The sequence below is a fragment of the Struthio camelus genome, chromosome 12, assembly GCF_040807025.1.
Source record: "Struthio camelus isolate bStrCam1 chromosome 12, bStrCam1.hap1, whole genome shotgun sequence".
Lineage (NCBI taxonomy): Eukaryota > Metazoa > Chordata > Aves > Struthioniformes > Struthionidae > Struthio > Struthio camelus.
In genome coordinates this window covers 10,542,641-10,568,475 of record NC_090953.1, presented here as the reverse complement: position 1 = coordinate 10,568,475, position 25,835 = coordinate 10,542,641, and the positions used below count along the sequence as shown (strand labels likewise).

Sequence of the window (25,835 nt, the reverse complement as noted above, 5' to 3'; positions counted from 1 at the left end):
CTTCAAAAATACTCAACCTTCTTTCCCAGCCAGAGATTGAAGCCACAGGGAAAAGACATCCCTTGCTGAGAAAACCAGAGTTTATGCTTGCTTTTCCTGTCAACCCTTACAATAATAAGCTCTTACTGCAAAGCCAAGTGTTGCCAAGGATGGATCATTATCCTTACAATAAAACAAAACTTAAAGAGCAAATAAGAAACCTCACAGGATCTGCCCTGTGAAGGAATAACTAGCAAGAGCAGCTGTGTGCTGAAGAGTTATCCCAAAATAAAGAAAGCTTAAAATCCATCTGAGTACCCTTTGCACTCCTGTCAACGGTGACAAAAGCAGCAATGGACAGAGCTGGCACAGTTTCTCAGCTGCCAGGACCGGTCTGCATTTTCTGACCAAATCTTGCGCTTGCTATATGCTTTCCCACATTCCTCATCAGCTAAGGGGAACTAGTAGCTGCCTCCGCCTGTTTAAATTTACATCCCTTTGAAGGCATTTCTGCTGCTGGGGCCTCTGTGCCAAGGTCTCCTCAGGTAAAGATGCAGCAGGGTAGCTCCCCCTTTGAGTGTTCCTCTTTCCTTATGGCCAGCTAACCCACGCCTGGCTTCAGGCGCACATAGTCCAAGCAACTTCTTAGAGGCCTTTGAACTGAGCTCATTCAACTTTCTCATCACATCCAGCTACTAGCTTAATTCCCTCCAAATGCAAATTCAGCTCCAAGAACTCTGCAGGTGAAGTCCAATTCTTCCTTCCTTTCTCTTCCACAGATTTCATAAGATGTTCACTGGGCCACAGCATTTGCCTTACACAAAAGCAAGATACTCCTTGGAGCCCTCTGTTTCTATGAGCTCTGCAGACAATCAAACCATGCTGCCACTGGTTTCATTGGAATTAACTTGTAATGCTTTGGGGTTAAAGTACGTGCAAAGTGACTACCTCTGCTTACAGAGAGAGAAGCAACTTTGCTTTATCTTACCTGGGCCATGGGGCAACAACATGCAGAGAGGTAGTTATTCTAGATGTAGTGATCTTATTTGTTCCTGTGCGAAACAGTGGTTCACACAGAAACGTTTTCAGGCTGACGCCTCTTCCGCTGCATTCCTGACAACAACCGAGCATAAGCCTCATCTTGCAGGCAAATTTACTCTTTAAAATATAATAAGGTGCCCCACTTCTAAACCTTGCTTGAGGCCTGAATTGTGTTTCCTGCATTTATCTTCATTGTTTTGTTGCAAACTGTCCTCTTGATCTAATTGAAAAATGAGTTATACAAGGACAGGGACCTTATTAGTTTACATATAAAGCCCTGCTCCATCTGTAGTGAAGGCTTAAAACTATACTTAACATTAAAAAAGTTGCTGAAGAAGATTATTTTGCCAGCTGTATGACATCTGACTGTGCTTAGCATTAACAAAAATTATTGGCCACTATCTTCTATGCACTATCAGACGCCTTTCCCGTTTGAACTATCAAAGAGAATTAGGCTGATTTCTAATTGGACTCGACTGGGATTTTAGAGCTCAGCACCAAGATAAGACAGACACTGTAGTCAGGACTATTTTACGGCTTCTCTACAAAATGCCAAGGCCCTAACTAAAGGGAGCAAAAGGAAGGGAACACGGCAATTTAAACCAACAACGCTACTGCGTTTTGGCAGAAAACAAAACTGTCCTAGGTTCTAGCTAGCATCAGTTATTATGAGTGCAAACCCACGGCAGCACACAGCAAAAGGTACTTGTGACAAGCCCGGCTAACACCCCAGCTCATCGAGGGCCAGTGTTATTTGAATCAGCAGTGAGAACTTCTTATAGGGACTTTGGGCTCAATGAACTCTCCTCACCTGGAACACTTCGGTCTGACTGGGCTGTGGATGCGAATGCTGGTCGCTGCTTTGCTGGTTATGGTGCTGGCTCTGCCACTGGGACCAGACTTCGGAAGGTCTTCCCTGGAACTGACCACTGCTCTGACCACCTTCGGCTGGATGGGGGGAAAAGGCAGATGTCAGAGAGCAGCTCCTTCAAAACGCCTGCCTGCTTTTTGAGACCTCATCTAATAACACTTGTGTTTGCAAATGAGTTTCAGAGCAAAGACCCTGAGTGACCACCTGCCTCTGGAGGCCGGAAGGCGAAGGGAGTTTCAGCACTGGTTGCAGGCTACAGGCCAGCCTGAGAGCAAAGCTCATTGCCAGGGCTGCACAGTCACAGCAGGTAAATTGCTAACAACAAAATGTACTGTGACATTGCAAGCCAGGCAATGGAAGACAATTTTCTAGCATCCTCCCACTGTTTTTTTAATCACTAAGAGGGAATATTTGCTATTTGACTAAAAAACCAAGCAGAATGCAGTGTCTGAATGCTCCTTTTCTTTAAAGCACTCCTCCTTGCTGGAGCAGTGGGAGCAATATTACCTACTCATGTAAGCATGCTTTCAGACTTTGTAAAGGGATGTAAAAACAATAATATCAACAGCCAAAAGCCTTGCTGTCTTAAGTGCAGACATTAACTTGTTTAGAGCGCTGTCTGCAGGGTATTTTCTCCTTCAATATCACAGGTGCAAAATGATTTATTTATAACATGCAACTTATAGTTAAATTATTATCCTGTTCATACGCTGATGGTTTCTTTAAAGTGTGAGGCCATTTAAAGTTCCTAGCACGTAATGAGAACAACAAGGTTTATGGCTAATGCACTTAAAATGATCATTTCAGGGACATGGATTTCTTTTAAATAGTCTACTGGAAAAAAAAAAAATGTTGCCACACGCATTACTTCAGTCACCTGGTGTACATAACACTTCTTAGGAGTACAGTCCCCACTCACATTTAACTGGACTCTGATTTTACCCTGTACTTATACATTTGGGGCCAGTCTGCAGAAAACATTTAGGTCATTTTCTTTCCATTTGAACTACTTGCAATGTCATCTTCTACAAGTTAACATTTTAGAAAACTTGCTGCCAGGCAAGCAAGCAAGCTTGCTTTCCCTCCAAACATTTTTTCTGCTCTCTTTTTTTTTTTTTGTTTTAATAATAACTCCTACTATTTTTGCCTATTTCCCTCCCTGCAGAGAACCAAGGTTAGTCGATCTGGTTCTCCCAGATTATCAGCACCCTCCATCAAGAGCTGAGATCTTGTAACAGTGACTCTACAGAGATACTTCCACATGCATGCTACGTCAGGTCTCTGACAACCAGCATCTACAGTTTTCACAAAGAATGATAGAAAGAATGGAAAAATCAGTCACTACTTCACAGCCATTGCTACAGAAAATAAGAACATGCCTTTAACCCAATTCTTTTTGACTACCAGCTAAAATAAGCAAAACACATAAAGTGAACATTTTCCACAAAAATAAACAGGCTGTAGTGGCTTATTTCTAACACATCTGAGGTGGATAATTACATCTCTTCCCTTACTGACCTTACCACAACAAATAATTCAGCTGACTCAGAAATCCTCTAGCCATTTTGCTGGTCAAAATAAAATCAATCCAAGTTACTCTTTAAAAGAAAGCTGCGTTTTTTTTTCAGAACAATACATTGAAATTAACTCAGTGAGGCAAACGATGCTTCTTTTCACCAAAACGGTTATTGCCAGTCAGAGGTTCCAGACATTTGTCTTTGTATTCTATTACTAACACAGCCTTTGCAAAGTGATGTAGGTCAGGAAATGTTTCTCATTAGGTGAAAGGGTTCTTGCCAAGTAGTTTAGGCCTGAAATATAGGCCTATCTCATAAACAAATGTATAAAGCCTAGTGGAAACAGTCATGAATAAGCTCTGTGGGAAGCGTTCCATTTCAATACACTTAGCCTGCACTTAGTCCAGGCAGTGCAGCATAGGTCTACACTCTTGAGTGAGGCTAATCTACGAAAGAACTTCAATTTTATTCTCAGTATCATTAATTTTATGTCTCAACAGACAAGGGATAAACTAAGTAAATTCGCACAGTGGTACCTAAGCTTCTCGGCATATGCCGATTATTATCAACTAGCAACATTTTTCATGCACTCCGCATGTGTTTATCACTGGTTGATCCATAATTTTTTATCATTGAATATGATTCTGCAGGTAGAGCGCAGAAAACTTACCAAGGCTTTCTGGTTCACCCACTGGGTCGCAGTCTGAAAGCCACTAACTTAGTATGTAACAGGAAAAGAAAACCATTTCAAAACATGCCACCTTCTCTGGTCAGGTTAGTAGAAGAGGTACAGCGTGGGTACAGAAAATACTATGTCCTGCCAAGCTCCGGTAAGCCATCTCTGGACAAAAGAACACCGTCATGTAGCCAGGAATTTGAAAAATAAAAAGAATGTAAACTAGTCTGTGCCGTTTAAATGTTCTCCTGAGAAGCAGAAAGGGACTGAACCTTCTACGTACTAGTGGTGTAGGCAACCTTTGATTCTTTTATGATGTTATTTAAAGAAAAAAAGAAGTATTACGGTATCACAAAATGTCACAACGTTCTGAAGTCTGCTGGATGTGGTGGAGACACAGCATGGAAGAAACAGGTCATCTCAGACCACTGCGCTCAACAGGAGAAGCCAAACACCCTTTACACCTCGGGCTTCCCAACAACAGATCCACCAGAACTAGTCTGATTATTTTAAATGAAGTTAATACTGGAGTTTAATTTTTATGTGCATTCGTGCGCTATGTCACTTAAAACTTACCAAACCCTGCACTTCGGTTTGCTAAGCTAGAGTAGGCATTTCCACTTGGAGAAGAGGTGGCGGGGCTGGAGAGAGGGCTGTATGACGATGGATCAGCTGGGTAAGTGTGACTTGTTCCAATCCCAAAGGGTGACGACTGAGCCTTGCCAGACTGAGACGGAATTTGCTGAGGAAAAGGGGGCGAAATAAAGGAACGCGTTTTATTGTTGAGGAGCAGCACAGCAGACTCAAGTTTTAACAACATAAAGCAAAGGCTAAATAAACTCTGTACACGACGGCAGGCACATTATGCCTATCTTAGCAATATTTAACTTCTGTCAAAACCAACTTACTGCTGCACAAGAAAAACAGCCGATTATAAACCAACACTTACAGCTCTCCTGCTGGTTAACTCACATGTACTCAGTATCAGAGCTATTTGCAACAACCTGACTTCCTTCACCTCTACTATAAGAATTAAGCTCAAAATGAAGAGCTGTAAAGAATTTATCTCCATTTGCCAGGTTTTTGCAGTGCCACAGTAAAATCACAGTTACCCAAATTCTCAGGGAATAGGTGCAGTTTTCAGATGATCAAAATCTGCAATGTTTGGGAAACGGCCAAAAAAGTTGCAAAGCTCATGAGCTGCCTTTTCTCCCCGCCTAAATAGTACAAGGAGCAAAGTTATCTTGCCTTGTAAAAGGCTTGGGAAGGGCTATGAGTCACCAGCCCTGGGAGGAAGGAAGAAAGAGTTTAGCTTTAAGTGGGCAGCTGAGTTAATTCAAAGGTACTAAAAAACAACTTGCTGTCTCTCTCATCTACATGAAAGTTTTGTCATAGGATCTCCAAGACAGTTACACAAATGATTAAACACTACAAAACCGCTTTGAGACAGGCACACGGAGACTAAGAGAGGTGAAGTGTCTCACCCAAAATTGTGTACCAAAATAACACACAATGCTACAGATAGAATCTGCTTGTAAAGTATTCCCCAATTCCCCCATTATGAACAAATCCAGCAGTTCCAAGAAAAACTCACTGCCTAATCAGTTCCACAAATAGAAAACAAAAGTGGTTACATCTCTGGATACTTTTAATAACCTGCACTGTTACTGGCAGTCAGGGTGCTTAAGTAGAGCTATTCGCTTGGGCAAACATAGGGGAGTTGTGGGGGGCGGGGGAATAGATCCCAAGAGACATATAATGTGAAGAAGATGCTACTAAGTCCTCAGTTCCATTCCAAGCTAAGACATCATGTCTTTCTAAAGGTTGCCACAATGACAATGGGCATGTGACAATGACATGTCACTTCTGCAAGGCTTAACTCTTGCTTTATTTTATTGAGGATGGATGAAGGAATTCCAAATTCCCTACATTCACACACAAATTCTGTTGGCTGGGACAGCAGCTGGACAGTCAGAGGGATGAGTAATTTTTTAAAGTCATTATTAGCATTCTTTCCATATTTTTCAAAAATGGAAACTGTGCCAATGTTTCGGCCGGATTTCTTTAAACAGGTGTGGCAGAATAACCATGGCACAGTGAGTGCTGGGCAGCATCAATGTGATTAACATGCAAATAATTCAATTGCTGAAAATTATTTAGTGCTTGCCGTTATTTGTGTGCCATTCTAGCCTACAGAAGAACGGAAAGCCAACGGTGATCAGGAACAGCATTACTGCTAGATCGAAAGTGATTAATTTATGTTCTCTGTCTTTTAAAGAGTTTCAAAACAGGGTGTTTCTCGTTACCTAAAACGAGAGAGGATTTCAGGGCTAACACAGCCCTGCGCTCCTGAGCAGAGGGTGCCTCACAGAGCGATGAACTGTCTCCTGCGGCACACGACACTGCGCGAGCTGCACTGCGTAGCGCTAATGGAAGGGCAACGGGCTGCGGATGCATGCCTGGATTTGTATGCTCTGCTTTCCGATAACATCGCTAACAGTGGGTAACGTTACTAGGTGTTAGGGCTTGGTCCAAGAAAGATTTAATGCACGGGCTTAATCCTGAAGTGTAACAGCTGTCCTGTTTATTTCACTTCAGTGCACACAGAAAAATAAGTGAAGGATTGAGACCTTCTATTGGGATTTACGTCAGCGTAGCAAGCGTCACTATTGCAAACTAAATGCAGTTATGCGTGGGGCAGCCGTCTCAAGCTTTACAAGCCGTCACGGAACAGAAGTGAGGGAGCTGATTTCTCTCCAAGCACAAATAACAATGACAAAGTACATTTAATCACGTTATAAATGGGATGAATGAATTCTTTTATAAAAAGTACACACTACAAACCTCTAATGAAAGACCTTTAAAATAAAAGACCTTTAATCAATACCTGTCCTGGAAAAGGCGGACGATTTCCTGTCCAGGCAACCTGACTCTGATTTAGCTGACGAGATATCTGTGTCAGATTCTGGCCTGTTGATGAAGACGACTGGATGTCGTTCACACCAGGGACATGTACCACGGATGAACTAAAGAAGCAGAAAGAGAGCCTACAGTATTCCAGACACTGAAATTTTGATAATCATCCTATTGGTATGTTCAATTTGTCTTAATTAAAAATGACTTAAGACCATCAGAGAACGATCAACATTTTGGCATGCTAAAATTTCTATTGAAATAGACACAGAGAATAAAATTATTTTGAATTAGATTTCTATAATCTATTTGAAAGGACCTGCAAGAATAAAATCAGTCCAACACATGGTGCATATACACTTAACTCCATGTTAAATTTATTATCTAATATATTAAATAAACCGTGTGCAGAGAATATTCAACATAGTACTTGATTTTAAACTTGTGCTTATCGTCAACGGTATTTAAGCGTTTCCTTAAGTGCCATTCCCAGTTAAGATGCACAAGAAGATGATACGCATAAATACTTCTTCATTTGTTTCTTGCTAAGGGAACGAAGACACGTGTGTTATATATTAAAAACAGGGTTTTAATTCCTATTTTCACCACCTGATGCTAAGAAACAGCATAAAACTACATATCCAGGCAAAAGAATAAAAAAGAATAAAAATAAACTAGAGTTAAAAGCTTTAGAACTAAAAAGAAAAATATTTCCAAAGGAATTTGTCTATATGTTAGCTGTTGCCTAATTACTGACTTTCACTACAGAGAAATTCCCCTGAAATTTCTCATTAGAGGGAAAATTATATGAAGGACTGCTCCACTTTACCATTTTCTTCTCATGGAAATCTTCTGTCCGACTGAATATATGCAATCACACATTGTGAATGTGTATTTTTATATATAATGGGTGTGCGTGTATATATATATATATACACACACATGCACACACGGTGTGCGTATATATATATATATACACATACACGCACACACATATATATAATACACAACCTGTACAAATGGGTATGTACATCAATTAAAATAGCTTGCCCTTCCTCCATTCCCATCCCAACTGTCTATCTTCAGAACCATTTTAAAGAGAAAGAGGAGACCCAATTGGGAAAAAGAATAAACAAAGTTAAGCAGAGAGGAAGCAGGAATCCCCAGTCCCCTAAGGAGACTGACAGAATCCCTCCCAGAGCAGCAAGCAAAAAGTGGCAGGCATTCGCACGTAAGATTTGCTATTTTGTATTTCTCTAGCTGCCTAAAAGCAAAAATGTCTGTTTAGAAAGTCTTCGCAGAGTCTGTATTATTATTATTGTTTCGACTACCACAGAGTGTCTGAACAGGGAAATCTGAATCAGAAAGTCCATCTAACTCTGGCTGAACTCTGGAGACACACAAGAGCTGCTGCGGAGGGCTGCAGAAATGGCTCGGACTGCATCTGCACTATACCCCTGGAGACCAGGAGTTTGCCAAAGGGTGCCTGAAGTCTGCCCAGGCTCAGGAACCTAATACACCTGCCTGGAAAACATTAACGGAGGACCGTTTATTGAGGGGAGTAATGCTGGGAGATAAGTCACTGCTTGATGTAATAGAACAGCAGTATAAAAAAAAAAAGCTACAGTTACACATCAAGAACATTAACAACGGAAATGAATAAAACACAGGCCAAACCCCAAGATGGCAAGTCAACCATCCAGTAATGTGTGATATCCAATTAAAAGACATTTCCATTTACTGTTACATTGCCCCCCAAAGCTATTCTTTGTTTTCACTTGGATAAAACACAAACACGGACGTTTTATTCTCTTGAACGTTCCTCAGTCAGATCTCTGGGCCTGGCCCCAATCACCTTTAAAACGTCCCCTCATGATTTTGTTGCTGCTTCTTAGCTTTTTCCAATCATATCAAAGTAACAAATATCTGTTTACCATTCACTGCTTTTAACAGAGAGAACCAAATCTTCTCAACTTGTAAGCCAAGTGCTGAAACGTCAGGTAGGAGTTAAGTATACAGAGAGAAAGAGTCATTCACGTTGTAAAGAAAGCCCTATAGCCTCAGGTCTGTCTTTTTTTTCTACCAAACCAAAGTGGAGCTGTCCCCACTTTCAGAAGCTGATACTTCCAGGATCTGGACTGCAGTACCTGAAAGTTTTTCCTGAATGTCCTGGCTGAAATGGGCTTCCTTGTGAATAAAGCTGCTGGTTTCCCGCTGTGGATGCTGAAGCCATCATTTTTTTATCTGCTACAGAAGAGAAACAAATCACAAAAAGAAAAAATTTAAGGGTGATAAAACGAAGGCAAAATTACTCGATGGAAATTGCAACGTACATACACAGCAGGGATTGTTCTTCACTTCTTAAACATTTATGAAATACCCCTACGGAATACATTAAGAGTAACACAAAAGGGCTATATGACAATCAAGTACATTAACTAGATTCACAGCTGTTTTGTGTCTTTTTCATACTCCCTTCCCATAACGTACTTAATTAATGCTACTGTTTGCACGGAAAATAATACGGGTATGCGTCCTCTGGGCCACTCAATCCAAACACCGACAACAAAGCTACATCAAAGGATTAAATGCCACCTTGAGACAGTTTGCTTTTGTGTCCTCACTGGAAGCTGCTCCAGCTCACGTAAGCAGGAGGGGGAATGGGACACAAAGAGTGTCTCCGGATGACAGGTGGCATGATGGGCGCATAAGTCTTAGCAATAGACTGGAAAGGGGAATGTAGTTTTTCTGGAATAAAGATGGAAGAGTCTGCCAGGGAAAATGGAAGAGGCCATATGAAATGAGCCTGGCCTGAAGAAGGTCTGATGAGTGTAAACCTGTGTGGCCTACTTGAGAACAGCCTCAGAGAAGAGTACATTTCTGGCACCAGGAGAAGCACTTCAGTGCTGCTGCTGTTACTGCAGTCTGTTTGTACTGAGATAGCAACTAAGAGCCCAGACCGCGCTAGATTAAGCGCGCCACAAGAACGCTATCAAAGAGCCCCTGTCTTAACTAGCTGACAGTCTCCTTCCCTCCAGGACAGCAGGAGCAGAGCACCCGATTCTCCTGGGCAGTCTGGTGGTATGCCTGCAAATCAGGGTGACCACCTGCAAACCTGGGCGATCCTGCAGCCTCTGACTGCACTGCTATCTCACAGGAGGCTGGAGGCACTTTTCTTCCAAGAAAGAAGATCTTTCTTGCAAGACTTGTATTTGCAAGACTTGTTTATGCGCACCATCTGCAGCAAAGTAACATATCAGTCTCTTTTGGTCTTTGGTGTCCTATAAAATCTAATGCTTGAGGGAGCCATGAAATAGGATGCATGCATCCCAGGGGGGTGGGTGGAAGACAGACTAACACAGTGAATAACACACACAAGAAGATGCCATTAACTTTTATGATCTAGTCTTATGTGGCAACAAAAACACCGTAGACTGATCTCTAATTGAATGAAATGAACCTGGGTGAAAAATGCCATCCAGTCCTTTAATGTAAGATTCTGACACTGGACTATTCTGAAGCCAAGGGAAGCCCTCACTTCTATTACCTCTTTTCTTAGAACAGTCTAAAGCTTTTCCTCCACCATCCCTCCATCGTTTTCCCCATCTTCCCTTACTACTTCCTCCAAGCGCAAAACTCTCCACAACTTGCCGATCACTTCATAACTGTCTGTTGCTATGCCCTTCCGACAGGCCAAAAACCAACCAACCAACCAAATCAAGCCTGCAACATTTTCCCCTTTGCTCTTTTCAACTTCCTACTGCTTTTCATAAGCAAGGGTGCAAGCCCCACTCAACTCACTTGCATTACTCACAAGTAATGCAAGACTCTGCTTGAGGTCCTGAGCTTTTAAAGACCCACTGAGCCTGGCCCCTAAAAGGCCTCCAACACACACCAGCTCTTCTCTGTTATCTGTATCTAAGTTCTTACTATGTTATGTTCTTAGTAAGAATCAATCCAAGTTCTCCTTCCCAAAGGAAAAAGACATCTCAAATTACTTCACGAGCCTGAGAGAAGGAGCACGTATGCCGCTCATGCAAGCTGTCCTTTCTTTTCCTTTGCAATATCGGCATTCAATTCCTAACTGGCTAAATACTGCCCAGCACAGAGATCAAGTCTGAGCTGTGAACATGACTGTCATGTAAAAAGAAGGGGAAGAAACAGGGACAAGAGCTAGGAGAATGGATACGGTAGGAAGGAAGAGTTGAGAATGGGTTAGGATTAGCATATCTTCAAGAGGAAGGATAAGTGATTTTGAGTTTTTGCAATAACGTATTTCTTGCATGAGGTCTCCCCCTTTCCAAGGCCATCCTTTAGTGGGATACCAAGCTCTCAGGGTTCGAAGAGAGTGAGCCAAAATCCTGCAGGTGCTTTACATATTTGAGAATGACCTACTAGCAACGATGAGACTGCCCTAAATGAACTGGAACTCTTCAAGTGGATCAGAGCTGCCATGGTCCGTGCTCCAAGATGAGGCTAAGAGAAACGGCACTGCTAAACTAATCACGAGCAGATAAATCGGCCCCAAGATCTCTTGATTTAGTTGCATCAAATGCTCCTTAGCCACATCTCTGAATCTGGCTCACATCTCTCCCAGCTGTATTCCTACTTAGGATTACACACTCCACCTCTTTACTCTCACCTTTGCTACAGCACTGAAAACCTATTTTGTTTTGGTGTTTTACCAGGATCCTTAGTCCGTTTTCTCGCTAAACCCTTTCACTGTACTGCAGCCCATTTAACTGGTATTCTTCCCTCATTAGGGAGAGAGTTTCTACCTGGAAAATGAAGCTGTTCTCAGGAACTGCATCATCCTTGCATGAATGGGTGAAGCCAGACTTCCTCTCCCCTCTTTCTTTGCCTAATTATGCGTGGCCACTGCATGTGATTATGGCGTCAATCTCCCTGTGTCAAATCTGTATTTGTCAGTTCCTTTTTTTTTTTTTTCTTTTCTTTTTTTTTTTTTTTTTTTTAAATAAAATGTAGCCAGGAATTGGATCTGGTATCAACATAATGCAAATGTCTTGCGGGCAGCATGCAGGTTTGTCAATATTGGTTTTGGACAGCTTATCTCCCCTCTAACTGAGAACCATCCTTTTTTATCATTCAGAGAAGACCTTGATCACAGCTCTCATGAGAAATTCAGGCAGGGTGAATGTCCCAAAAAAAGCACAGCCTGTAAATTGATAAGACTGAAAAGAATAATGGCATTTCCAAGAACATAACCTCACTGCTACCTCACAGCTTGCTAGACCCTTAACCCTAACCCATCCCCACAAACAGTTCAGAGCTGCCTGAAAATGAGCCAGTAAGGCAGCCAAAAAGCAAGATGTTCTTGCTTGGAAAAACATATTCTGGTGTTTAGGGCTGGATCTTGCTACCTTCTAATAGACCCCTCTTACGGCCTCAGCTGTTGACTTCACTGTTAGAGTAGACAGACAAGGATGAACAGGAATAACAAAGGTCCCAGCAACAGGAGGACAGAATATCAAGTCTCTCCTGCAGCTACACTGCCTTCTCCATTTGAAAAGGTCAAGTCAGGCATAAGAAACCAATGCAGTGAGGTCATTTCCCAACACCCCTGGACTCAAACCCTGTGGGTCATTTCCTTCATGCGCTGTGTGACACTTGAGCATTGATTTATTTAAAACAAATGTAAAAACTTTTCTTTTTCAGTGAGGAAGGTTAAGAACAATAAACAATTAACAAGTTCTTCCATGAGCCTGGTTTCCTACAGATATATTTTGGATGATCCATTCAGCTGCCAGTTTTCTCAATGATTCCTGTCTGTTCAGGCAAGAGGCAGCTAAGCTGGGGCTAGCTTGAGGATGCATCTATTTGACTGCCTTAAATTTACCGCTACCTCTTGGAAAAGGGCTGAGAAATCCTTTGGTGAGGACACTCAGTGAGGACTCTCTACCCTTACAGTAATTTCCATGAAATGTATAAGACCTTACTGAGACTCCTATCACTCCTATAAATATTTGTCAACAGGTTGAAAATCGGTAGGGAAAAAAAATTTGGGACTCTCAGAGAGATGGAGAGACGGAACAACTGGAGATGTCTCATCTCCCTAGGAAACAAGGATATTAGTACACTTCAAAGCAGCATATGCATCTGAAAACTTCAATGCAAAAGGAGGTTATTTAAGAAAAAACTGTAGGCCATCTTAAGACTTCTTAGCAGCTTTCTTAATCCATGTCTACTTAGTGAGATGAACTGACATCTGCTGTTTAAGAAAAAATATATATATTTAGAAGCTGCAGTTGGTTTACTGCCTATGAGTTGCACTGCTTAAGCTGCTCTTGTGAAATGAAAAGAGAACCAAAACCAAACAACTCCAGTGACAGCACAGCAGTCCTTCACTCCTGGAGTTTTGTTCTTCATCACCTTTGAGGGAAATATCAACTAAAGACAAATTCTAGGAAACTGTCCTGAAGATTGACTTTACTTGGAAGTTTCTCTGCCACATAGTAGCTTCTTTTCATTCCCTTGAAGCTGTGCTCCATATCATGTAACCATGCTTAGCATAATAATAAAAATTCAATAGCAGAGACATTCACTTACAAGCAGCTATTCCAGCAAACATCTCAGCAAATCTAGGATCTCTCTCTTGGGAGAAGATAGCATCTGGCTTTTCCACAGACTTTCCACCCTCATGAACATTAGCTGGTATACTCGGAACAGGCACCTGTTGAGATACGCAAAGGAAGGCAATACCCTCCATCATATTTGACAAAAAGGAGTTCAGGGATAATCACAATGTATTTTTAATTCTGCCAAGATCTGCCATCGCTTTGCATTTTAAAAGATCAGAGGCACAAAGATAAAGAACTATTGAGAAATTTCACCTGAGATAAGTCATAGGACGACAGCCCATCTCTTTGATGTACTTCAAGCTCTGCTTGCTGCTGCTGAAGTTGTCTGCAAAAGAGAGAAAATTACTTCAGTTACAAAAACCAGTTAAGATACAAAAAGGAACAGCCGTATTCTTCTCTTTTATATTCCAAGTGAAATGTCCGTCATATGATTTAGTAAGCCCTTTCTTGTGAGATTCATCTGTTTTTAAAGATTTCTAACTGAGAAAGCTTACAACACAGGAATGTAACAGGGTCCATGAAGTTTTTCTGTAATAGCACAGAAATGTGGGTGGTTAAGTAATGGAGGATGGCATACAACATCCTCAGAAAGGATTTAAGGATTCGCTGTTAAGATGCCAACAAAATCTTCTGCACATTAAAGATGAATATGTCAGGCACTTTCCCTGATCCTACTGAAGTAAATAGGAAAACTCCCAGTAATATTAATGCAGAATTATGCCAATCAACAAGAAAAATTGATCAAAGCTCTGTGTGAAGCATGCCAGATTAAATGGAGCAACCTGTTGAGCTAAAAGGCAACGGGAGAAGAAAAGGAGAAAGCGCTACGTGTAAGTCCTTCTGTGTAATAACATGATTTGGCTCACTCTCCCCAGGATCAAAGTCCAGATTCTATTTAATTTCTGAAAGCTTTTAATGCAGTGAATCTCAAGAAATAAATTGCTCGTACCACTACATAAAATCAAGACATTACATAGAATCAATTTGTGCTGACAAACGCTACAGAAAACACAAGTCTCCTTTTCATGTTGATAAGGACTAAAAAAACCCCAGTTCTTTAAATGAGATAATAATCACTGGAAGTAACAGCCTTAATCCAATTATAAGAACTTAGGCAAAATTAAATGTGCAGCAGAAATAGAAAAATACTTCAAAGGACACTGAAAGAAGCAATAAACTTTAGGGGAAGTCTGCCAGAACGAAGAACTTCAGTGTTGAAAACTTTGAGGATCCCTGAAACAGACTTGATTCGTGTTTAGTGTCAGGCACTGTTCCTTTACTACAACAACTAGCCAAATACCAACAGATAAAATCATTGCAAGTTGTGAGAAATAACTGGCAGACGACATTTCTTATGGATAAAGACTTGTAGGGATGGCATGCAAGTGGTGCTTAACTAGGCATATTAACTTTCTACACTTACAGATATTGACTGTGTTTATAAAAACATACCGATATTTTATACAGTTGTAACATATCTAGCACAGTGATTTTATGCATCGATTTCTTCACTTGCTTTTTTAATTCTAAAAAGATACAAACTCAAAGCTCCTATTTTTTTTTTGAATCAGAGACAGTTATAGCTATTGGAAATTTTGAAGTCACTGTAACTAAACAACTTCAACACAAAATGTCACTGCACAATAAAGTTTATCAGGAATAAAAACCAATCCTTTTGAAATGAAAAGCAAAACTGCTAACTCTGCACTAAGACCAGAATTTGCCCCTTAAAATATGAACCTATGCTTTGTTGTTTGGACTTGTACCATCCACAAGTTGGGTCATCAGAAACCCCACTTGTCCAAGCATACGTCTACCTGATCTTTTGCAGACAGACAAACCCTATTCTGAGCTGTGACAGCAGAGTGCAAGAGCCACACCGTCGCGTTAGCCCAGCGCAGGGTTCAAGTTGAGCCCAGGCTCCAGCCTGACCAAGTAAGAGGCTGGCGTGGCTGGGGCACAGCACCCCCCACAACCTCACAGCTTCGGGTTGGAAGCAGCTTGCCGCCAGCGGGTCAGCATACGCAGGCACAATAAGCTGATGTTTCCCTGTGAAAAGGAAAGGCTCCTCCATGGCCCTCGTGTGAAGAGGCATCACTGCCACGGAGCGGCAGAGGCCAATACCTTAATGGGCGCTGAACCAGTCTCTAGGACGAAGCACAGGGAGGAGCTCGGCTGCCAGGCAGATGGACTCCTCCATCTCACACTTCTCGGAGCTGCTCTGAAACTGAGCAACTTCATTTCAAACAATGAGGGCAAAAATTAAAATACACAAATCATCAAGGCATCAACTGGGTCCATCTCAATAGTGCACAGTATTTTGGGTGCTATTTGCTGGTAGAAAGAGACGGATTTGTTTTTTAAGCTAGCTGGGCACCTGCTGCCATTGCAGAGTCTCAAGAAAGCCAGGCTGTGCAATAGCAAAAAAAATCTGAGCACCTTCTCTGCTGAGTCAAGGCAGAGGGGGGCAGTGGAGGGATGCCACTGGAGAAGGTTATTATTCATCTAATTACTGGCCACGGGGAAGATCAGTAGAGACTCCTGTTTACAAGAAGGAAAAGGAGAACCGAGCACGCTGCTATCCTTCAAGCCTATTCCCAGCAGCTCACCTAAATGCTCTCTATAAATGAGAAATAATATAGGAGAGACGGCTGATTTCTGGGCACACCTCCGAAAGTACAGGAAAACTCCTTCAAAAAAGCTGTTTGGGTTTGGCCTGAGGAAGACCTGAGTCACTGCACAGCATTTCAGTTTAAGCTTTTAGCTTCACAGAAGTGCAACAAGAATATTTTGTCTCAAGTGCTGCAGATAACACCTGCTTCTGCAGAGAAATCATCAAAATGTTTTGCATCTTCCACTAACTGCTGCTTTCTGTCACCTGGTCAATATTAGCAAGATGACTTTTGGCCTGAGGATGTGCAGGCAGCAAACTACCTGTATGATGCTCTCTGCTCAGTTACCAACGAAGATACATAAAACTGCTGGACTGACAAGAAAGTACACTGTCTGCAAATAAGATGTGACAAGCTGTCACAGTTTCTGTATGCTTCTGGCCTCTCTCTGAAGGAAAAAGTCAGCTGAAAGACAGGAATTACACACCACAAGAGTTTTTCCCTGAAAGAGATATTATAGTATGACAGGTGGTAATACTAGAAGAGATGTTCCAAAATGCAAGGATTGTGGATTCCAAGACTCCGGAAAATCAGGATATATTTTTGGTCACTAGCTTAAGTTGTAGCTTTTTATCAAAATCTCCCTTTACATTTTGAACTAGATGAATTCAGATCACGAGTGACTTGAGAGAAAAACTTCCAAACAAACTCAAATGACAAATTAGGCACAAGCTCGTACGAAGGTGAGGGATGACTAGAACAAGCTACTAAAGTAATTAATAGATTTTTCCATCCCTTGATGCCTTTCAACCAAGACTTGGTGCTTTTCTAGAAGACACTTTACTCAGTCACTTTTTATTAGGCTCCATGGCAAACCGGACTAAATTCTGTGACCTGCAACACACACACAGGCTCAGAGTAGACAGCCAAAGACCTTCTGCAAACCTCACTATGTAAGAACATATAATACAAAGAATCACTTTTGCACTGTGAGTAAAACACAAAAAAACTTAATCCTCGAGGTCAGTGAAGAGCCATGGATTTTCCGTATTATTTTAACCAATAGAAAAATTCCTAAAAATTACCTCTGGAACGTAAAGCAGTTCTTTGTTTTGCAAGCATAAAATGCTTACTTTTCCACCAGAACTATGGGAGGTAATTTAATCACAGCAAATCTAAGGGGAAGTTTTCCTAAATACCACCCTGTGGACAATAAACACCCATTAAATCCTGTTGTTAACGTGAAAGCTAATTACACTGTTTCACTTGTTTTTATTACCAATGACTTGGTGCGTGTGTCAATAAACAGCACATTAGGTCTCTTCTGTTCCGTATAAAGTATGTTTTCTTGATTCAGGCATATACATACAAATGAGCCAAACAAAACAGCATACTTATCAGTTATTTGTTTTGTAGGCACTTCTCTTAGTGCTCCTTCACCCTTCTCCGTCATCTGTAGTACTCGTTAAGCTACAATACAACATGAATATCACATTGTGTCAACAGCACTGAACTTACGGAGCAACCTACCAAATCCGCTTCTTATGAAAAACAAATACTTCAGCATATTTTCACTAAATGTTATGTAAGCTATGCTGCACTTGATTCAGATTGACATGGAAAACCAGGTTAGCATTTTCTGCTCTCGATCGCTGCTACTGCATAAATGATCCAAACGATGCTTCGACCACGCAGCAATTCAGGGCACAGCTGACCAGGGAGAGCCAAACACTGCTGCTGTGGTCACTTCTGATACTGCCATCTAACCAGCCCTTCTGACCAAACAATACACACAGATCCCTTCAATCATTCAATTTCTAGATCATTTTTGTAAAGATGGTACGAAACAAGCGCTTATCATCAGTCTGGGCAAAACTCAAACTGCCTTCTGACTTTCAAACCAAAACCCAAGTCATCCCTGGTTTTGGTTTTGATTTCACAGGTTAAAGGAATAAAAGAAAGAGAAACTTCCAGGCTCTACACATGATACCCAACACAGTAAAGAAAGCATCACCTGCCTCAACACAGGATTCTGCGCCTTCTGCAGGAGTTTCTGGCTCACTCGGGGGTTCAGAGGGAAACCCCTTGGCTTGAACAAGGAATGCTCACTGAAGCAGCAGGTTTCAATAGTTAATTCAAATTTATTTAAGTAAATGTATTTGGAGGAGAAGGGAAGATACTGCCTCTTTTTTTCTTTTGACTCTGGAGAGTATTTTAGCTGAATTCTCTCTCTCTGTCTAAACACTGAAGTCACCTGTTCCTTTTCCAGGCATCAAAGTAACCAAATAAGAATTAAAACTTCAACAGACTCTTTGGTGGGAAAGAAACAATACTGCATCCTTATCAAGCCCTTCTTATTTAATATTGGCACACATACTTTTTGTATCTATTTTGGACAAAAAGGGACTAATACAGTGGTAGCAACAAGGCTTTTAAAGTTCTGTTTCAGTAACTCTTAAAATTTCTCTCTTTTAGATTATGGTTTCAAAGTCACCACTGTGAAATGGTGCGTCTTACATTGGCCTTGAGAGGTCAGACTGCCCACAGATGGCACAGGGATCATGAGAAAGTAACCTCACTACCACAGAACGGAATTTTATCAGAATAGCTGATCACTGGTATTCTGGCCCTTGAGAATCAGAAAGAGAAAGCATCTCTGCCACAAGCGCGGGCTAATTCATCCGGCAGCCATTTATTCAAATGCTGCTTTTTGTGTTTCTTATACAAACGTTAATAACAATTATTTTTTTTTGGAAATCAAACAGCCCCAATTAAACAGGAAGACGCGGTTTAACTGGGGACTCTTCTTTTCACCAGAACACAGCACAAATGCTAAACATTAAATGCTTCATTTCTCCAGGAAGTTTCTCTTGGATAACTGCACCCAAGAGAAACTGCGAGAAGTTTTCTTTTCTTTTTTTTTTTTTTTTTTTTTTTTACAAGGAACTACGTGAACGTTTGAACCTAACATTTCATTATCCTTCCAAAGACAAATCTGGAGAGTTGACCGTTTGAAGCTCCAAAGGAATATCCAAAAAAAAAAAAAAAACCCCTCAATTAACTCTCCCAACTGGAACCACCACTGCCCTCTACAGTCTTTTTCAAAAACTTTCTTCACTGACCAACGCAAAATTTGAGAACTTTCCCCTTAACAAGCAGACACGCAGATGTGCACAATGTGGCTTTAAACTATTCAGATTTAAGCATAGATTTATCACATACCCCTTCTTTAAAATTCATGCTGAATTTCTAACTGCCTCAAAGCTGTGTTTTATGGGCCTGGATACATTCGCAAAGTTATAGGCAAATCAAAATTTGCCTCTATGCAAAACTGCCTTCAAATTCACAACAGAAGACACCCTTGCTTGGTCTGCAGGCAAAGCACTTTGCTGGATCCACGGCGTCTGACACCCACTGACACATCGAGATGGCCCCGCACACTGGGGTCGACACTGAATAACCAGCCCCAGCAGGAGCTGAATGAGGAGGCAGAAATCCACAGCTACCAGGATGTACACCTCCCCAGGACATCTAGGAAATCTGAATTTTGAACCTGACCCCAAAAAATCCAGAAACAGACAGGAGTAGCCCTGCATTACAGGGAATCCTCTCTGGATATCTGTTTGAAAAGTGGGAGAGAACAGGGGAAAAAAAGAAAAAAGTTTGAATAATGCATTCTTTCTGCTATTTAAAAACAAACATATAATGGTTTATATCTTGCCATAAAGGCTAGAACATTTTGAACATGACAGAAAGGAAGGAACATCCTCTGTCAAAGTAGCAGCAGGCAACTTCCATATTAGGTCAATATTTCTGGGTTGTTATTCAAACCTACTAAGACAGCTATAATAAGAGCCAGAAGTTGGCACTAGCCTATTTATTACAGTAAGCGCTGCAATGCCAAGCTGAACAGTATAGTTGAGTCTTGAAAAAAAAGGCATTCCCAGAGTCAACACAATCAAGTCTACAGATCAAACTTTTTGACCTGTGGACTCCTGGGAATCAAGCACAATTAAACCAGCGTGGGATAGATTTCAGCAGTTGTCTCTTATTTTGCAGGCCTGTTTTTGCATTACCAAATTATTATGAAAAGAAATGTAGGACAGCAGAAACGTGCAAATCTCTTTGGACAGGGAGATAATAGGGTGCCTGATTTCAAGACACATTTGCTTGTTTCAAGGAACTGAACTATTCAGTTATTAAAGCCCAATTTTTAGGGTATGCAGGGAAAAAGGAGCAAACTGGATGTTATGCTGGGTTTCAAATCACTAAAAGAAAGGCCCTTCCAGCCCAGGTACGTGCCACGTCCAAATAGCTTTACTGTTGCCTAGCTTGCTCCTAAAGAGAGACACTCACTAGCTTTCTAAGTTCAAATGCCAAAGCCCCAGGGGTTTGGTTTTGCAAGTGTGCATCTCCACTAGTAGACTGCTCATTCAGCATTTCCATTAGACAGTCTAACAGGTTGAGACCTTAAATCCAATAATTTCCTCCGTGTTAAAAACTTGGCAAAAAGCCCTCTGGTCAGACCAAAAGCAGATTTTGTTTTAGAAATAGATTTAAGTTTACATTAGAAAGAAGAAATATTTTTTAAAAAATCTAAAAAGCAATGGTTTTTATCAAATCCAGATTAGCTTCTGCAGCTGCTGGCTCAGAATTCAGAAGGCACCAAAAGTTTCTCTACTCAGTTATGCAGTGACAAAGGTCCACTATATTGCTAGGGTGACTTTTCTTTTAGAAGCAGTTCCATGAGTTGCAGAACTAAACACCCACTCTTTTAACCTCCTTCTAACAGGTTTAATGACATAGTTTTTTAAAGTATTATTCAAAGACAAGATGATTTAATTCTCCTCTTAACACAAGGTTGGATTTGTCCCCAGACATGGGGACGGTCCATCAGATCTTAACTGAGTATTAGAAGCCCTTCCCCTTAAGCTCACCAGGAAATCACTTTTGCCAGCTTTTATATGCTGTAAGAGTGGACTTAGCTCAAGGAGAAGACAACCAGGACTATGACACACTATGATCACAGTGCACAAGAAGCAGGACTCTTGCCTACACACGTGATACTTGTTAACACAAGACCTGCAATTTTCTCTTTGGCTTAGGAATCAGGCTAACCTTTCTCCAATATCATGACAGCTGCTCTGCTGCTGGAAGCCCAGCGCTAGTTAACGCAGCCTGGACTGAGATCAATGGGCTTGTCTAATGACATAACAGGTAACTGATGTTTATCTCCGGGTGCAGCCAGGCCCTGGAAGCACAAGGTAATGACAGAGAAACAGCTTTAGCTGCAAGTACCTCTGATGCAGGAAACTTCTGCTCCAGACTCTTACCGTTACAGAGGAAAAAACGCAACTGGAAACAGGCTACCGCAAAAATCTGAACGTGCATTTACACTGGTTACAACAAAAAGCAACGCTTTTATTCTTTCAACACCGTGTACATGAGCATCTGGAAAGGCACATACTTTACGTTAGTGTTGGTGCAGATGATGTATTCAATTTCATCGGAATAAGGATTCTGAAATGTGAAGCTGCTGGTTCTGATCAACATCCATTCCCGGTTTTTGGTACGAAAACGATACATCACAGACAGGACTTGACCTTTCAGTTTCACAACCTGTAAAACCGTTTGGAAAGGTTACTAACAGCAGAGTGCAAATGAACAGCAAACAACATAACTGGTATGTTTTAGGCTTACATTGCAGAAAGATATGGTAGCAGTAGAGATATTGTTAATACAATGAGAATAAACAAAATTCTTTTTATGTTTGCAGTTATCTCCTTCAGAATTAAATCTTCACACTTTGTTGTACAAAATCTCCTCTTCCAATTTGCATATAAGAAGAATACAGGCTCAGGGAACAACAGCTTGTGCTGCTATCCCAGCAGGGAAGCTTTAAGGTTTTAGCGTGGAATGTTTATCAGAAGAGATTGACAGAAACCAAACTGAGGAATCTTTTAAATATTTATATGTAAATCATAAACCAAACTTTGCAGCACCTGAAACAAAAGTCTACAACAACAAACATTTTATGAGGTCACCTATCTCCTCTTTTTCTTGGATACCTAGCTGTACAATTCATATATGTGACATCCCAAATCATACATTAAATATCATCCTAAACTTTGATTCTAATGATATTTAAGTGATTTTTCTTTTTTTTTTTTAAGAAACCATACCTGGCTGGTTTTTTTTCCCCAGAGCTGCTAGAAGTCTGACAGTCTTTATGCTAGTGCCAAAATCTGTCTTCAGGTGACTAATACGTGGTTTCTGAAACACTCTGAATGTTGCCTATCAATTGCCTAGAGGTGCTCGTCCCACATCCCTGCAGCTAAAGCGTGCCTGCATCCTTGGGGATTCTGATTTATATGCCCCTGCTGGATTTATCTCTGCAACTTCTTCTCTCCACAGGCTGTGGCAGCCCTTCCAGGCAAATCCAACAGAAGTGCTCAGTCACCACAATTTTTGGACCAGCTTAGTAACGTGACTGGAAAATAATGGTGGGCTCTGGATATTAATTCAGTGGTAGCTGATGAGATACTTCTGCCAGCTCAGTCCTTTGTTCACAGGACAGTAAGGTCTGTCAGAGGGCTGGGGAAGACAGCTTGGGGCCCTTTCAACTCTCTCAGCATGATTTGGAAGAACTCATGAGTCATCTCTCTTGAATGCTGCTCAAAGACAGAATCACTCCAAGATGAAAGGCTTCAAAGCGCTGCTCAGGGTGGCTGTGCTTTTTGTTGCCGGGACAGCCACGATGCATCAGCCCATCTTCTGAACTGCAAGTCTCTTCTGCTTTCATAATAAGAGGTAGCAGTAGGACCCTGGCGAGCTGATGTCACATCCTAACACAGTTTCTCTTCTCAAGCACCACCCCACTAACTCAGAGTCACTCAGAAATGCACTCTCTTAAAAAGCATCTGCTCATATCCCCACTTTGGAGGAAGTTATAACCTCTGTCCTTGAAGAAAAGATGCACTATGGGAACTTCAGGGGACACAGATCACACAGCCCATGGGCTATTTTTAAGGCAGACTATCCAATAAAGTCTATCAAATTTTTAAGTCATTTCCAGAAATCCCTGCTCAGTGCCTCGGTCTCATACCTAGCTAGAGCTCTGCTGAGCATCGGCTCCCTTGTAACTCTTTCACTGGCTCTTTCTAATTAGACTAAATGCTTTAAAACATCACCCTCGTGCACCTGTTTCGTTGTAACAACCTGTCCTGTCCAAAGTCCTCTTATACTTTTATTTTTCCCAACAAATGAACAGGTAGCACACAGTATAACCGGCTGTACTATATTGCCCTATAACAGATAACAAGTATCCCAAGAACAGTTCAGAGGTCTGAGGGAATACCAAGAGACGGAACCCAAACACTGGTGCCATAAACAAGCTCAAAGAGAAAAATAATTATCATACACAATACATATTTATACAGTGATGTGATACGGAGGCCCCCTCAGCCCCCTGCAAGCAGCGAGGCCATTACTAGGGGTGGGAGGGGAGGAGCAAAACAACACAAGACTTGGGCACAGAAACCAAAAGCAGGGTTTAAACTGCCCAAGATACCATACACAAAGATGGAAGAAGGGATAAAGAAGAACTTGACTACATTTTTTAAGAAAACATTTGAGTGAGAAACCAGAAGAAAAAAAAAAACAGAGAAAGGAAATCATTAAAGGGATGAAAGAAGAAGAGTAAGGATATAAGTAAAAATGGGAAAGATCGATTCATTAGACAATAACTAATGGGAGGGACAAACAGTAGAAAAAGAAATGGACAGCCCCATGGTCTGTCTCTGATGTGTGGATGAGTTTTTCAGTGTGGCATAAACCCAACAAGATCTTGTAGGGATGAAGTAAGAATACACACTAAGAATACACACAAGCCAGCAATTATGTTGGATGGAAACAAGATACGTAAAGAGATAATTGTAGACGAGAAAAAGTCACAGGTGCTTTGTTTCAGATTCAGCAAATACTTAGCAGTGTGCTAAGCTTCCAGTCTAAGGAGAATTACACATGTGCTTAAATTAAACAGCTCTTAAGGGCATAATTGAATATAAATGAATCTACCACATGCTTATGGTTAGGTACAGGCTGCAGTGCTTTGCTGAAATGAGCCCTGAAGATTGCATGTGCAATACCTGCCAAAGTTAAAACATCCCATTTCTAAGAACTAAGTTGAAGCTGAAAAACGTATAAGAATATCCACTTCAGAACAGTTTCAGCAATTTCACAAAGCTAGGCAGAGCTTATGCATCCCAAGGAAAGAGTTATTGAGGAAACCTAGCATCTCTGCATTAAAAATAGACAGGCCACACAATAAATCAGGTGAAAGAATATCTGTGAGCCTACCCAAAAGGCTCTAGGATGGTAGAGCGCTGACAAGAAATGCTTCTAACTTTCATAAGGAGGAGGAATGAGCCAGGGTGTGAATGGAGACAGCATCAATAAGCTAATGTCCGTTTTAATAGCGTTAGTCAAAATGGAGTGAGAATTTTTTACTTGGAGGCCTATTTGTTTACAGCTAAATCAGAATTCAGATGTCTGGTAATACCTAGTTCCAATTCCGTCTTTGGTAGCCACAGTTTCACTGAAGACAACAGTTGGGAATCAAGTGAGAGACTGCACCAACAGACACCAGACTGTCACTACCATGGGCAAAATTAAGGCTTAGATGGCAACAAAGACAATGTAACCATGAGCTGTCTCAAACGGAACAGACAGTCCTTGGGCCCCAGGAACTCGGGAAATACACGGGCCTACTCCAAACTTTGAGATCTGGATCTATACCCTTTATGCAACAAGCATGGATGAATTTAAGCAGCAGCCAACCAAAGAAGCATGCTCAAATAAATATTTTCACACTGGCACTGCAACTGCATTGCATGTGTTATCTAAGAATCTTAGTTTAGGTCAGGAGAAAATTTATAAGGTTTAAAGTCATTCAGCTGGCCCTTACCTGGGCTATTTGTATTGACTTTTTTTTTTCCTGCTTTTCCACCAAGCTGTCTTTGGGTGCCTCAGGGAAGCAAGGGGAAGGTCTACTGCAAACAGATGCCTCATCTCATTGTAGAGTCTTAATCCTTAACCGCAGGAATTTCTTTTTTATTAGCTATCTACAGTCTGTTTTTCTTAAAAGTAGTTACCTTAGCAGAAACCCTGTATTTACCCTGTGTCTTTATTAACAAGTAATTGGGTTTGGAGATGTGCTCCAATCCTCCTCCCCGCCCCCGCAAGGGCTGCATTTCAGACTGATCAACTGGATACAGGATTAAACAGAAAGAAGGTAAAGAGGAGACACAAAATTTTCAGTAATGCCCAGAAAATATAATTCTGAGGTAAATGTCTTTTTTTAAATAAGTGCATTTGCAGTTTGAGTTCAGTGAGCCACATTCTATTATCAGCAATTTTCTACCACCACACCCAGGGAAAAGACTACAGAACTTGTGCAGAAGTGTCCAATCTGAACAGCATCCTACTGGATATCAGATAGCTGTTTTCTGGAACCTTTGATATCAAACTCTATTTGTTGATCTTGGCCTTGAGAATATCTCATTCTGGCTTGATTTTCCCACCCTGCCTGATGAATGAATTTTTCTTCCCAAGGAAGTAAAAGCTTCG

The 25,835-nt window shown here is 41.2% G+C and overlaps 1 protein-coding gene across 10 annotated transcripts in view; it reads right to left on the bottom strand.

Annotated features, from left to right (window-relative positions):
• The window catches only part of ARNT2 (aryl hydrocarbon receptor nuclear translocator 2), a 139,454-nt gene that overhangs the window by 5,892 nt on the left and 107,727 nt on the right, over positions 1 to 25,835 (bottom strand). For all 10 annotated transcript variants that reach the window (XM_068958365.1, XM_068958360.1, XM_068958361.1 and 7 more), the window contains 7 exons: positions 21,676 to 21,827; positions 13,849 to 13,921; positions 13,565 to 13,688; positions 9,145 to 9,244; positions 6,972 to 7,110; positions 4,661 to 4,826; positions 1,832 to 1,968 (listed from right to left, as the gene is read on the bottom strand). In XM_068958365.1, coding sequence (XP_068814466.1) covers positions 1,832 to 1,968; positions 4,661 to 4,826; positions 6,972 to 7,110; positions 9,145 to 9,244; positions 13,565 to 13,688; positions 13,849 to 13,921; positions 21,676 to 21,827 — 891 coding nt within the window. The remainder of the gene's footprint in view (positions 1 to 1,831; positions 1,969 to 4,660; positions 4,827 to 6,971; positions 7,111 to 9,144; positions 9,245 to 13,564; positions 13,689 to 13,848; positions 13,922 to 21,675; positions 21,828 to 25,835) is intronic.